Source organism: Podarcis tiliguerta (assembly GCF_965153285.1).
Source record: "Podarcis tiliguerta genome assembly, chromosome: 8".
In the NCBI taxonomy this organism is placed as follows: Eukaryota; Metazoa; Chordata; class Lepidosauria; order Squamata; family Lacertidae; genus Podarcis; species Podarcis tiliguerta.
In genome coordinates this window covers 59,887,175-59,900,691 of record NC_139541.1, presented here as the reverse complement: position 1 = coordinate 59,900,691, position 13,517 = coordinate 59,887,175, and the positions used below count along the sequence as shown (strand labels likewise).

Sequence of the window (13,517 nt, the reverse complement as noted above, 5' to 3'; positions counted from 1 at the left end):
TGAACCTGCGACCTTGACATGATCAGCATCACGCCCTAACCACCTGAGCATTTATCATTAATGTTATTGTTATTAGTTACACACTCTTCATCCCAAGGTCCCAGGGCAAGTTACAACATTAAAACACAATATAAAAAAAAACAGTTCAAAACATCTTACAACCCCAACAGCAATATGAGTCTTAAACGTACAAATATCAAGTGTCAGTAAGCAACTGAGGTATAAGTGACATTCATGTGCCATTACTTAGTCATAGACAGTGTCTCCTGAAACCAGGTCACACTCTTTATGTCAGAGCTTTCCAAACTTTTCATGCTGGTGACACTTTTTAGACATCCATCATTTCACAACACAGCAATTCAGTTTTACTAGCAAACCAGAGGTTAAATTAACCCCTTTCCAGCTCCAGGAGGAGTGCAGAGAGTGTTCATATGACACACTAATGTGTTGTGACACCATTTGGAAAGCATGTCTTTACATGCAGACACGAAAGAATTGCCACATGCCATGACCAAGACACATATGCAGGTTGTGATCTTGAACTCACATAATCCTTGAATTATTTCATTTATTCTTAGTAGTCCACCCGCCATGCTTTCATGGCATTTGCAATGGCCCTGTGGACACGTTTGGAAATTATTGCCTTGTGGCAAGCATGGGTGATCTGTGGCCTTCCACATGTTGTTGGACTCCCAAGTCCCAGCAAGCAAAGCATACACCTCAACAAACAATGCAGAACAGACAGACACAAATGTCCAGTGTTTGGCTTTTATTGAGACACAATTTTCTTCCTTTCATATAACTTATCTAGTTAAAATATTCATCTCCATATAGTTACCACAAAAAAGTAAAATAGAAAACTGTTATTTACAGCTGTGGGAAACAAAAGACAAATGCAATTCAGCATTACCTTTTCCTTGTAGTATGCAGAAAAAAAAGGAAGAAAGGGGAGGAAGGGCACTTTCATTCAATTCCTTTGCATGTAGAATAGCTCTGAAAATTGTACCCATTTTAAAATGTGTGGGAAGCCCAAAGAAGAATCAGAATTGGAGTCATTTTACTCTGCACGAGATTGTTTGTGTATCACCCAGGCACTGAAAAGCTTAAAAAATGCTTTTTAAGCCAACTGATCTAGCGTCTGGCTGGAGAAAAAGCCCACCTGTAAAATAGAGGGGTATGACAATGTGCTAATTCATTCCTATTTGAGAAAATTTGTTCCAGTATCACTGAGCTAGACATCACAGTATTTGCACTGCAACTTTCATCGGACAATGCCACCTAACTAGTCCGTAATACTGATAAGACAGCTGAAGTCTCAGATTAGACACAAAGGGTAGAATATACTCGATGGCTCAGTTTCAGTGGTGGAATACACCCGATGGCATAGCTGATAGCAGCAGCAAGTATGATCCAGACACTCATCTCTACCAACAAGATGGCAATAGCAACAACCAGAAATTAAGGGGCAAACCCTGATCTCAGAGAACTAGCCCACCCAACTGCCCATTTTTCAGTCAAGCAAGCCTCATATCACATCCTTCCGGTCCAGTGGCTGCCACAGTCACCGCCCCCCTGCCATAACTTATTGTGTGCTGTACACTATGGAGCTTTCTCCTACACCAGGGCTGTTGCAGACTAATGATATCACACACTGCAAGGTGGGAGGGGCTACAGCCAGCTGACCATTTCAAATACACAATTCCTCAGATGCTTCCTTGGTTAGTAAAAACAGGGAAACCACCCACATTTCCTTTACTCTTTGTGGCTAACAGAAGGGATATTTTCCAGGGTCAAATGCTCTTTCCTCAGTGATTGATAATTCTTCAATTTTCCCCCCCATCCACACCACCGATCCCAATTATTACAAGGAGAAAATACATTAAGTACAACAGTTGGCAGAAGATTTATCTATATAATAAACTAAATTAATACAGCAAAATGAAGTACAGCAAAAAGCAAAAAGGAGCATGATTTTCTTTTCTTTTTTTCAACATCACAACACACCTTGAAATGCTACACGATGTCATTAAAGCTTCCGGGGAACTTTAATCAGCTCCAAACAGCATGAGAGACACCAAGAGTCCCGTTTTCGAACACCATCATCATTAAAATTTTCATGTGTGTGTGTATGTATGTGTGCATGTGTATAAAAATGGAACTTCGAGGGACATTGGGGGGCTTTTTTCAGCTTGAACAGAGAGAACATCAAGAAGGTTTTCAAACCCTGCATGGCACACACTTCATATGTCCCATCGAGCCCCAAGCATTGAGGAATTAGCAGCAGGGTTTTTTAAAGGTAGCAGGGCTTCTTCAGCTGCTGCAATTCGGTTAACACCACTGAGTGTCAGTCAAACTGTGGAACATCCTTGCAAGGCCTGAGTTTACAAGAGCGAGGCTGAAAAACCACTGAAGGAAGAGATTCCCATCTTCCACTTTCACGTGATCAGGAAAGGGCTAGGCTGCTTCATAAACCTCCTAGCCGAACTTCATGCATCCTTGGCAACAAGAAAAACACACCATCAAGTCTCCCAAACCTGATTCAGACCTGCCCAACCAATAACCCCCTTCACCATCAGCATAAATAATAGTTAAAGCCTGTGCTCCCTCCAGCTGCTGAAAAAGCAGGCCCCCAAATGTACAGCTGCCTCAAACTCCTCAGACAGACAAGAAAGATGTAACTCCCAGTGGATTTTCTCCCTTGGCCTCTTGCATGGGGAAAATGCAGGTCCAGATTCTACTCAGTTGCACAAGCTGCCGCTCCAAGGTAGACAAAACACCTGCATCTTTTGCCTGGAGCTCCTTCTAAGGTTAGGTGCCGTCCAAGATTCTTGGGCGAAAGAAATTTCATCATCTTCCCATCTAGAAGCTCAATGTGAAAACGAAGACAGGCTGTAAAGCTACTCCATGCATCTCTCCCAAAGTTCCTTGCAGGGAACTGATTAAAGTGCCAGTTGTTGTCATCATATTTTTTAAAAAAAGTCAGAACACAGTCTGACCAAAAACTGGAAGTGGGTATTAGAACAACAACAACACCCCCAAACCCACCAAGAGAGGTGTTAGGAGCAGGGACACAAAACCTTAAACATCACTATTCATTTTTTAAAATAAATTTGGCTTTCAAAAGCAGAGATCAGTCTCCAATTCATCAGACTGCTTTAAATTTAGATTTCTGCAACCTGCCATTTTCTCCCCCCTCCTGAGGCTCCTCCTCTCAGATCCTGTGCTGTTTTTCCTATGAGTTTAAAAGGAAGAGGAAGAAGTGGAAGAGCTTTATCATGTGTTTTTTGCCGAATGAAGAGAAGGGAGAAATGGCAGGGGGCAGGGACAGTTTTGTGTCCATATGCGGAAAGGCCTAATCAACACATATCTGGCATGAGTTTTAGGGATAAGAGGGGAAATGGGGATTTAAGAATTGAGGGGATAAGAACGTGCTGCACCAGGGATGATTTGATAGAGGGCTGGCAAAACCATGGGGTGGATCTAGGGCTCTGGGATTCCAAATGGGGTTTGAGAAGCAGCAGCGGCTGCCACAGTCACAAGTAAAGGCCTTTGTTCGTAACAGTACCAGCAAAAAAGAACTCTCCAAACTGGATGCTAGGAGAGATCAAGATCCATACATATTGGGACTGAGAAAAGAACACTGTAGATAGAGGAAGTAGGTATTCCTTTCCATTCTGGAGTTCAGAGAAAGAGACTGAAGGAAGAGCAACAGTTTGTGGACCTTCTTATCTCAGCAAGTGCCAAGACTTCACATTTTAAAAAACGCTGGGTGAACAGACCAGGTTGTAGGAGCAGAGGAAGGAACTGGAGGGCTGCTTTGAACAATACTGTGCTGTTGGTCTTAAAATTGGGCTTGGGGGGATTCTTAGCCACCCCAACCCCTCCCTGTTTTCCCATTAAGCACTGCTTCCATCAAAAGAGGAGGAGAAAAATTCCCTTCTCGCTCAGGCATGGGTGTCTTTATCTCCGAGAAAATCGGTTTTTGAACTCTTTAATCGTCTTCGCCATCATAGGTGCAATCTCTGAAACAACACAATAAAGACAGAGAGAAAAGGAAAGTTGAGACCATCTCGTGCAAGAATGTGCTTGATCGGATTCCAGTTAGTGCCTCTGGAATACAGAACCCCCAAATTGATGTTTAAAGTAAGATTCTAGCCCTTTAAATCAAGATGCCCTACAGCTCCAACATTGTTCCCAGGCTATATTACAATGTATACCAACAGCTACGAGTTCAAGCAGAGCATAACCCCTAGAGCAGGGGTCTGCAACCTTTAAGACAAAAAGAGACACTTGGTCCTGTTTCTGAAGAAAAAACAACTGGGAGCCGCAAAACTAGTCATTATAAAAATAACTTTTTGTCACTTTTTAAAAATTATTTCTTTGTTTGACCCCTCAGAAATACTCCTGCTCATAGAAATAAACGTTAAATTAACAAGTTACCTTTTTATGTGTGTGTGTTCTTCACTCCCCTTCAAAACAGTGACCAGCGTACATGCCCCCTTTCAATGCAGTGACCAGCGTACATGCCCCTTACAATGTAGCGGGCGGGCGGGCGGGCGGGAAGGTGACGTCGGGACGGTGCGTGACTAACGCACGCACCGCCCCCATGCGACGTCACAGCCAGTACAGCGTCTGCCACAGTGGGGAGTGTCGGGGCGCACAATGCGCCTCCTCCCCTCGCTAGTATCCGCCCCGGAGCAGCGGCAAAGGTGTAAAAGAGCCACATGCGGCTCCGGAGCCGCGGGTTGCAGACCCCTGCCCTAGAGAAAGCTGCATTCCCACATCTGCCTTACTTACTCTTCACAGGAGGCTTCCTGGAGTCATAGCCAGCAGAGGAGGCACTGCCCAGGGACGGCCCCGAGTGGCCGCTGCTAGTGCTGGGTCCATCGTAGGACTGTTCCTCTTCTGTGTGAACAGTGCTGATTTTAGCTGGCGTGAAGTACACTGGTTTAATCCTAGACAGAGAGAAAAGACACGAGATTGCTCTGTGTGCACCCAAGAAATCACACTGCTGCTGGAATAAGTGAGGCAATTTCAATCACTCTGAGTTTAAGCTGACAGAATGTAGACGAGAGGGTGTCAGTTTAGAACCAGGGAGAGTGGAAGCTCTCTTTTTCTCAGCCTAACATCCCTCACAGGGAGGTTGCAAGGATTAAAAAAGACACCAGACTAACAATGAATGGAAGAGAAGGTATTATAGCACCACTGCTAAATCTGAACCGTCTTGAGCAATCTTCTCCAACCTAGTACCCTCCAGATGTTTTGTAACACAACTCCTTTCGGCCCCAGCCATCATACTTGCTATGTGAAAGCAACTGCTAGACCAAAAAACAATCAAAACTGTACACTTCAGCCTCACAGACGCTTGCTCCCTCTCCCTACAAATTGTCTCCTGTTAGTCTGGGCCCTGCTAGGCTCAAGGAATCATCAGCTTCTGCAAACACCAGAACAGCCACAATGGGCCAAAATGGAGGAGAGGAATGAAAAGTACACATCTTGTAAGCTGCTTGGAACTTTTCCTGAATCATAGGGACAATGGCACGTTAAGAACAAGGAAGAGCCCTGCTGGATCCGGGAATAGCAGTCATCTTTCCCAGCATTCTGTTTGCACAGTAGAAGAAGAGTTTGGATTTGATATCCTGCTTTAGCACTACCCGAAGGAGTCTCAAAGCGGCTAACATTCTCCTTTCCCTTCCTCCCCCACAACAAACACTCTGTGAGGTGAGTGAGGCTGAGAGACTTCAAAGAAGTGTGACTAGCCCAAGGTCACCCAGCAGCTGCATGTGGAGGAGCGGATACGCGAACCTGGTTCACCAGATTACGAGTCTACCACTCTTAACCACTACACCACTACACCACGCAGTGGCCAACCCAAAGCCCTAAAACAGGACCTGAGGGCAACAGCAACACTTCCCACTTGTGATTCTTTGGCAATCACAACCCAATATGGTTAAAAGACAACGCCATACCCAGTAAGATGCTAAGGAGAACCACAACGGCATCTCAGCGAATGTGGAACTGTAACTTTATTGGACTGTATAGGGAAATTGCTGGAATGTGTCAAAGTGAGATGCCAGAAACCCGGAATTCCAGTTACACTTTCCCCTAGTTAGATCACAGACACCTCACATCCTTTAGAAGTTCTCTTATGCAAGTAATAGACTGAATGTAAAAAAATGGAGAATTCTGGTCCAGTTCTTGAGCAAGCTAGATGTCCAAAGATACTTTTCTCTCTCTTACCATTAGTCCTTCACATACCCTTCCCTAGCTGAGAGGGAAAAAAAAAGATTCTAGCCTATGGCTCTGGCTGGGTGATTATGGACTTTGTTTCAAAATATGAGGAAACTGACATGTTAGGATACGTTATATTCTGTGAATGATGCATTGTCTATCAATAAACCAACTGATTCATTTCGGTTAAAGTCTTGAGTGTGTGGTCTTTATCAGTTGTTGAGCTTTACTCCCCAGCCCACTGGTTGATAAAGTGCAAATCGGGAATCAGATTAGATCACCAAATTAACACCCCAGGTCCTCTCCTCCTCAATATTACAAAAAAAGAGTGACTATGTGGTTTCAGACTCACTTGATTTTCTCTGGGACTGCAGCTCCTCCAGTCCCAAATTTTGCTTGCCGTCTCAGCACATCCCGGGGCGGCTTGGCCACTGAATTGACGAAAGCCATTTTGGCTACTCTGCCTAAAAGGGTGAGCAAATGGAGAAGGATGAGGTTAAAGAAAAAGCGCTTTGCAAGGAAAACCCATATATCCACCCCCCTCCCTGCTCATGGCCTCAAGCCACTAATGGAGCAGGGGGAGGCTTTCTCCCAACATCAAGCAGATGGCTTGCATCCTCTCTGATGAAAGCTTCCTCCTGCTGCACCTTTTCCTGCATGAAATTCCAGAATGATCCCAGTGATAGCATCTTCCCTCTGACAACATGCAATACACATACAAGCCATTTCACTGCTAACTACCAAGAGCAACTCAAGCATGCATGATTAGACTCACAGTCTTTTAGGACAGGGGGCACCTGATATGTAGGACATGGCTACGGCCTCTTTAAAAGAACCAACTCTGGGAAATATTCAGCAGTCAAAGTTTCCTCCCCCCAATCACTGCAACACTGGAGATAGGAAAAAGTTATTTCTTTGGAAACCTGCCTTCCAAAGAAGGCAGATTAAAGCAGGGGTTAGCAAGGTTTACCTTGCCTGGGCCGGTTCACTCCAGCGGAGATCAGTCCGTGGGCTGGATCACATGAGCGCGCACACTCACGAGTTCCAGCATCTGCGTCTGCAGACGTGATTTCCAGCGCCACGGAAGCAAGTCCCTGCACCGTGCCGTGCTGGTTTAGTGCAGCAAGTGGGGACTTGCTGAGTAAGCAGCTCGGTTCAGGGGCGGCTCGTGGGCTGGTTAAACGACCCCCATGGGCCATTTGTGGCCCATGGACCTTAGGTTGCAGACCCCTGGATTAAAGGAACAGGGGGCCCAATCCCAGATGGAGTGCAGCAACCCTACTCTGTAGAACAAGGTAGTGCTGCCAACATTTCTGCTGGCTATTGTAGTCGTTCCTTGATTTGTAGATGTAAGCAGGCAATAATATTTCACTCCATGCCGTTAGAAGCTTCTTGCTTTTAAAAAGATACAAGAGAGAGCCAGAGCACTTCACTATTAGTTAATAACCTTGGAGAGTCACCTATGAAAGGGCTACAGGACAGATTCTCATTTCCTAGAATGGAGCCAAAGCCTTCAGATAACTCATGTTATCATGGACAGCAATGCCTCTGAAGGAGATGTGACTCAAGACGCAAAAATACTTCTAAAATGGTCATATCTTGTTTGTCCTTGTTCTTATGCCTTTAACAAAGGCACAAGGAAGTTATATGAGTAAAGGTCCCATTAGGGCTGCCATATGTCTGGAATTCCCTCGTAAACAGCGCCTAGGCAGAAATTGCTTAAATGTTCCGGAAAAATGTGGACATATGACAACCCATGTCGGAAGTGTAGGTTTTGGCAAATTTCCTTAAAAATAGCTCAAAACTTCATTATTTTTTTGATATTTTGTAAAAAATCTGTGTCTGGATTTTCACTTTTTGAAATATAGCAACCCTACATTACACATCAGACTGGTGCTGACTCTCTTTTCAGCATCTGCCGAATACTTTTCTTTTTAAACATACCGTATTTTTTGCACCATAGGCGCACCTGACCATAGGGCGCACCCAGTTTTTTTGGGGGGGAAATCAAGAAAAAAAATATTTCCCCCCCCCCAGCCCCAAAGAGCAGCGTACAGGCTGCGCACAACCTCTCCCTGCCAGAGGGGTTGAGCGGGGCTATGGCACAAGCCAAGGCAGCAAGCAGGATGGATCCCGCTCGCTGTTTTGGCTTCCCCTTTAGCCCCGTGCAGCCTCTCCTTGCCGGAGGGGTTGCGCGCAGCTATGGAGGAAGCCAAGGCAGAGAGCGGGATGGATCCCGCTCGCTGTTTTGGCTTCCCCTTTAGCCCCATGCAGCCTCTCCTTGCCGGGAGACGCTGCGCAGGGCTTTCCTGGCTTTACTGGGAGGTGGGGGGTATTCCCTCACCTCTCCCAAAAGCCCGCAGAAGCCACGCAACTCCTTTAAAGAGATTGCGGCTTCTCCTGGCTTTCCTGGGAGGTGGGGGCATTCCCTCACCTCTCGCAAAAGCCCGCAGAAGCCGCGCAACCCCTTTAAAGAGATTGCGGCTTCTCCTGGCTTTTCTGGGAGGTGGGAGAAGGGACTGATGCGGCCAGTCAGTCCCTTCTCCCTCCTGTGGAAAAGCCTGCAAGAGCGCACGGAGCTTGTGTGCGACTCTTGGGGGCTTTTCCCGCCTGCCTCCCCCCTGCATTCGCTCCATAGGACGCACACACATTTTCCCTTGCTTTTTAGGAGGGAAAAAGTGCGTCCTATGGTGCGAAAAATACGGTACCTTTTATGTGGAGATTTTTACCCCAGTGTGTACCTGTACTGGATTAAAAACTGTGTTTATATTTGAAATTGTTTAAATCATTTTTTTTTAATGTATGAAATGATTTTATATAGGCTTTACTAGTTGACTTTTTAAAATTGCTAAATCATTTAAATATGTTTCACAGGAAACAATTCACAAATGAAAGTAAATAAACCAGATTTTCCTTCTCACTGTTTCCAGGCTTGATGCTAAATTTCTGTCCACCTAAGCTACTGCAGAAGTCAAAAGAGCAGGACTATTTTTATTTTTATATTTAAAAAGTTGGCCGTTCTCATCCACTCTTCCTTTCAGTTTCATAAGCAAATGGCTAGCATTTCCCCCTCAAAATCCAGGCCTTCACATTCTACCTTTGGGTTTATTGGCATGAGCCGACTGGATGTTTTTGGTCAACATCAGCAGCCGCTGCTCTCGGGCATCATGCAGGCGCAAATACATCTCCCGCCACGACTCGAACTCCTCTGGCTTCTCCTTCTTGAAGTCGCGAAGGCAGTGATTGTGCCACAACTGATCCGTGTCCTCGATTAAAACCTGCAAGCCATGAGCAGAAAAAAGGCTTGAGCCCAGCAAATGGGAAAGACAGAAGGCAAAACATTGGACAAACACCGCAGGGGATTCAATTAATTCTCTACACATCCACTTGGAACTGCTTTTCTAAAGGCAGGCTTCTTAAAGGCAGAGCTCTCTGCACTGCTCTTGAGAGACCACTTGTACCACCTGCCTCCTGGTTGTCTGGAGAGGCTGCCTTTCATTCCCCCTTGGAGCATAAATTAAAGGGCTCTTGAGTGTGTTTTTTCGCTCTCCAAAAACATGCGACACCTCTCTCTTTTTTCTCCTCTGTTTATACCCCCGAGGCTCATTTAGAGCAGCAACAGCTGCTGACCAACCTGCACTGCTCTAACCAAGATCTAATTCCCTCTCAATGAAAAACGCAGCATCCGCTCCATCGCAGTCTAGGGAACCCTAATCCAGCTGAGCTCTAAGAGATTCTGCTTTGTGGGAAGGTAGCAAAAATCCACATGTACTATGAAAGCAGCCCACCCCAAACCAATGCCTTCCTGGTGCTTTGGGTTACAATTTCTACCAGCCCCATCCAGCACTGCAAGCAGTCAGGGATGATGGTAGTGGCACTCCAAAATGTCTGGAGGGCACCAGATTGGGGAAAGCTGTATTAAGGTTTCTCATCAAAACACAACTGGTATGACATTTAACAAAGTGCTTGCTGCCTTAAGGAGGAAACACACATGCACCCTGATAAATCTGTGCCGCCTTTTTTTAAAGCCATCAACAAAGAAAAAAACCCAAGAGGCGGATCGATTTTGTAATTCAAAATCTGAATTAGGAAGCCTAAACAGCTAGAACTTCAAGTTTCACATCAGAATTTGATCTCGGTGCCAGAAATGCTGGCCAGCATCCCCCAACTTTAAAGCTATGAGTTCTGAACTAAAACGTTACTATTCAACACAGATGTAGTTCAACTGACCCTTTTCCTGAAAAGCAATCAGGCTCATTGTATTCAATACTGGACATAAACATTAAGTAGTTAATGATTTACACCCTTAGTAAGGTTGGTAAAGCAAGGGAAGGTGTGTCTTTGGAGTAAGTCAGATAATTTTCATACGGGTGAAATCAGTTGCATCCTGTCCAACTAGGACACCACTTTGGCCAATCTTGAGCAAACACAACATAATGATTAAGAGCAGCCTTCTGGCTCCAGTTGAGGAGAGGAACATCAGCTAGATTTATAGCTCAGTAGTTTTTTAAGCCTTTAAATTTAGTTTTAAACTTAGTTTTGCCTTTTTAAACACTTTTAAACCAAACTATTTTTGCATGTTGGAAAAGCAGCCGACAAGACTGTGGCTAACTGCAATTAACAGCGTTTATGTTTTGTCAGCTTTCCTGTGGGAGTGTCAGATGAGTAAGCATTTTATAGATAAGACACAACAGCTGCCCTATCAATCTTGACCATGGAGCACGTCGATACTAAAAGAGGGAGACCCGACTTCCTCTCCCCCTTACCCCATGGGAAAGGATTTGCTCTCCCTTCTCAGCTCCAAGGCTGCCTTTCCTGAGAGGGTGGCTGGGAACCCATACAAAGAACACTGTGAGCAGCCTTCTTCAACCTGGGACAACCCACATGTTACCAGACTAAAACTCCAAAAAACCCTGACCATTAGCTGTGCTGGCTAGAACTGATGGAGTTGGAAGTCCAATTCTTCTGGCGTACAGCAGGTTGGGGAAGGCTGGGGAATGTCTGAGGGGGACTGGGAAGACCTGGGTTCAAATCCCTCACTGAGTGATCATCAGTCTAACCTACCTCACTGGATTGTTGTGAGGTCAAAATGGGAGGAGGGAGAGAAGTGAGTCACTTACATTGGCCTGAGCTCACTGGAAGAAAGACCCAGATAAATGGAAGAACTCATCATACTAATATTAGTATATACTAATATTGGTGGGGAGGGATGGAACCCCCTCATAGAAACGACCAGAGAGCAATGAGCATGCTCTGTGGCATGAAATGCTGACTCTGCAAGTTTGGCTGAAGGAGAAAGGAATATCCTACAGATGGACATGACTTACTGGCCGGCACCTGAACAGGAACATTCTGTGCTGCAAAAATTCGTTGCAGATCCCAGGAAACAGAATCCAGGGTGCAAAACTACACAGAGAGGAAGGAGCAGTCTTGTTTCCTAATGCATGGGATAACCAGGGGCAGGTTCAAGTCACCCTTTTGTGCCCCCAATGTAAGTAGTACTGCAGAAGGCAGTAAAGCACTGGCAGCTGGGGGCACGGCTGAATAAGGAAGTGGAAGCTAGTGCCTATTGGGACCAATAGGGCAGAAGACAGGGAGAACAACAGTAGGTGAAGCCAGAGCCAAGTGATTCTTGTTTTGTCTCCATCTCCCTCCCTGCTGAGCTCTATAAGGGCAACACTGAGGCTAAGGAGAAGGAAGCCGACAGCTAGTGCTACCCTAGACTGGTTGCAAGTAAGAAGATAAGCAAGCGGGGCCTGGATGAGGGCAGGCAGAGGCTGATGGGGCAGCGTGACACTTCCCCTAATGGACCAGCCTCCACTAACACACACTAATCGCAGCCGGTAATGGAACAGCAGCAGCAACAGATGCAAACACTTCTTGCCCCCGATGCTCCCACACCATCTCATAACACGCACGTGATTGCAGTCCTCAATGCGGTACAGTTGCTCCGGGGTGCATCTCTCCAAGACAGGCTCCAGCACAGAGAAAGGGACACCGCCTACTTCATAGATTGCTGTAAGAGAGAAGGCGACCCATCAGATCCACGAAAACGACCCCAAGAGCAGTCAACGACCCAACTGATTTGACTCGCTGTAGAGCACCGGCCACTGTAGCACCTTCTGAAACTCAGGGAGGTGTCAGAATGCCACAGCTATTGTGCTGGCTGGGGCTGGTAGGAGATGTATTCCAAAACATCTGAAGGGCTGGCAAAGGCAGAAATAGATGATGATGATGATGATGATAATAATAATAATAAATTTTATTTATATCCCGCCTTCCCCACCTGAAGCCGGGCTCAGAGCGGCTAATAACAGTAAAATGATAAAACATTCTAAAATCATTTCATTATAAAATTAATTCAAATCAGATTAATGGCAACCATTGGGCTAGAGTTCTGTGAGGATTGCCAAAGGAGGGAGTCAGGCTGTGCCCTGGCCAAAGGCCTGGTGGAACAGCTCTGTCTTGCAGGCCCTGCGGAAAAATGTCAAGTCCTGCAGGGCCCTAGTCTCTTGTGACAGAGCGTTCCACCAGATCGGAGCCACAGCTGAAAAAGCCCTGGCTCTGGTTGAGGCCAGCCTAACCTCTCTGAGGCCTGGCACCTCCAATATGTTTTTGTTTGAAGACCGTAAGTTCTTCTGTGGGACATGCCAGGAGAGGCGGTCCTGTAGGTACGAGGGTCCTAGGCCGTATAGGGCTTTGAAGGTTAAAGCCAGCACCTTAAACCTGATCCTGCACTCCACCGGGAGCCAGTGCAGCTGGTATAGCACCGGATGTATGTGATCTCGCAGCGAGGACCCCGTAAGGAGTCTCGCCGCAGCATTCTGCACCCGCTGGAGTTTCTGGGTCACTCTCAAGGGCAGCCCCACATAGAGCAATAATCCAGTCTGGAGGTGACCGTCACGTGGATCAGCTGGGGAGGGGGCAGTAAGCAGAAGCAAGACCTGGACTGTTTTGAACTTGACCAGTCACAGAGCCTATTGTTGGCATTGGACAAATATGTAGAAAGGGGTGCTTGAAACTGGCGTAGAGGGGCACACACACCAGGAGTGTTTACCAGGAGAGTGGGGTGTGAATATTCTCCCAGTGGGGCTTTGAGAGACCATATAAGGAAAGGTTTGAGGAAGGCAAAGCAGGAGAATAATGAAGAACTAAAAAAGGTCATGGAGAGAAGCAGCAGCAAACGTCCTACTTCTATCTCAAACCACTATTTAGCACAGGGATGGGGAACCAATAGGCCTCCCGGTGTTGTTATTGGCTCCAATTCCCAACTAGCATCAAGGATG

The 13,517-nt window shown here is 46.1% G+C and overlaps 1 protein-coding gene across 1 annotated transcript in view; it reads right to left on the bottom strand.

Annotated features, from left to right (window-relative positions):
- Positions 1-754: 754 nt before the first annotated feature.
- The window catches only part of ELOA (elongin A), a 29,777-nt gene continuing 17,014 nt past the window's right edge, over positions 755-13,517 (bottom strand). The window contains exons 7-11 of the mRNA XM_083455073.1: positions 12,150-12,247; positions 9,329-9,509; positions 6,584-6,695; positions 4,798-4,955; positions 755-4,022 (exon numbers count right to left, since the gene is read on the bottom strand). Coding sequence (XP_083311199.1) covers positions 3,961-4,022; positions 4,798-4,955; positions 6,584-6,695; positions 9,329-9,509; positions 12,150-12,247 — 611 coding nt within the window. The 3' untranslated portion in view covers positions 755-3,960. The remainder of the gene's footprint in view (positions 4,023-4,797; positions 4,956-6,583; positions 6,696-9,328; positions 9,510-12,149; positions 12,248-13,517) is intronic.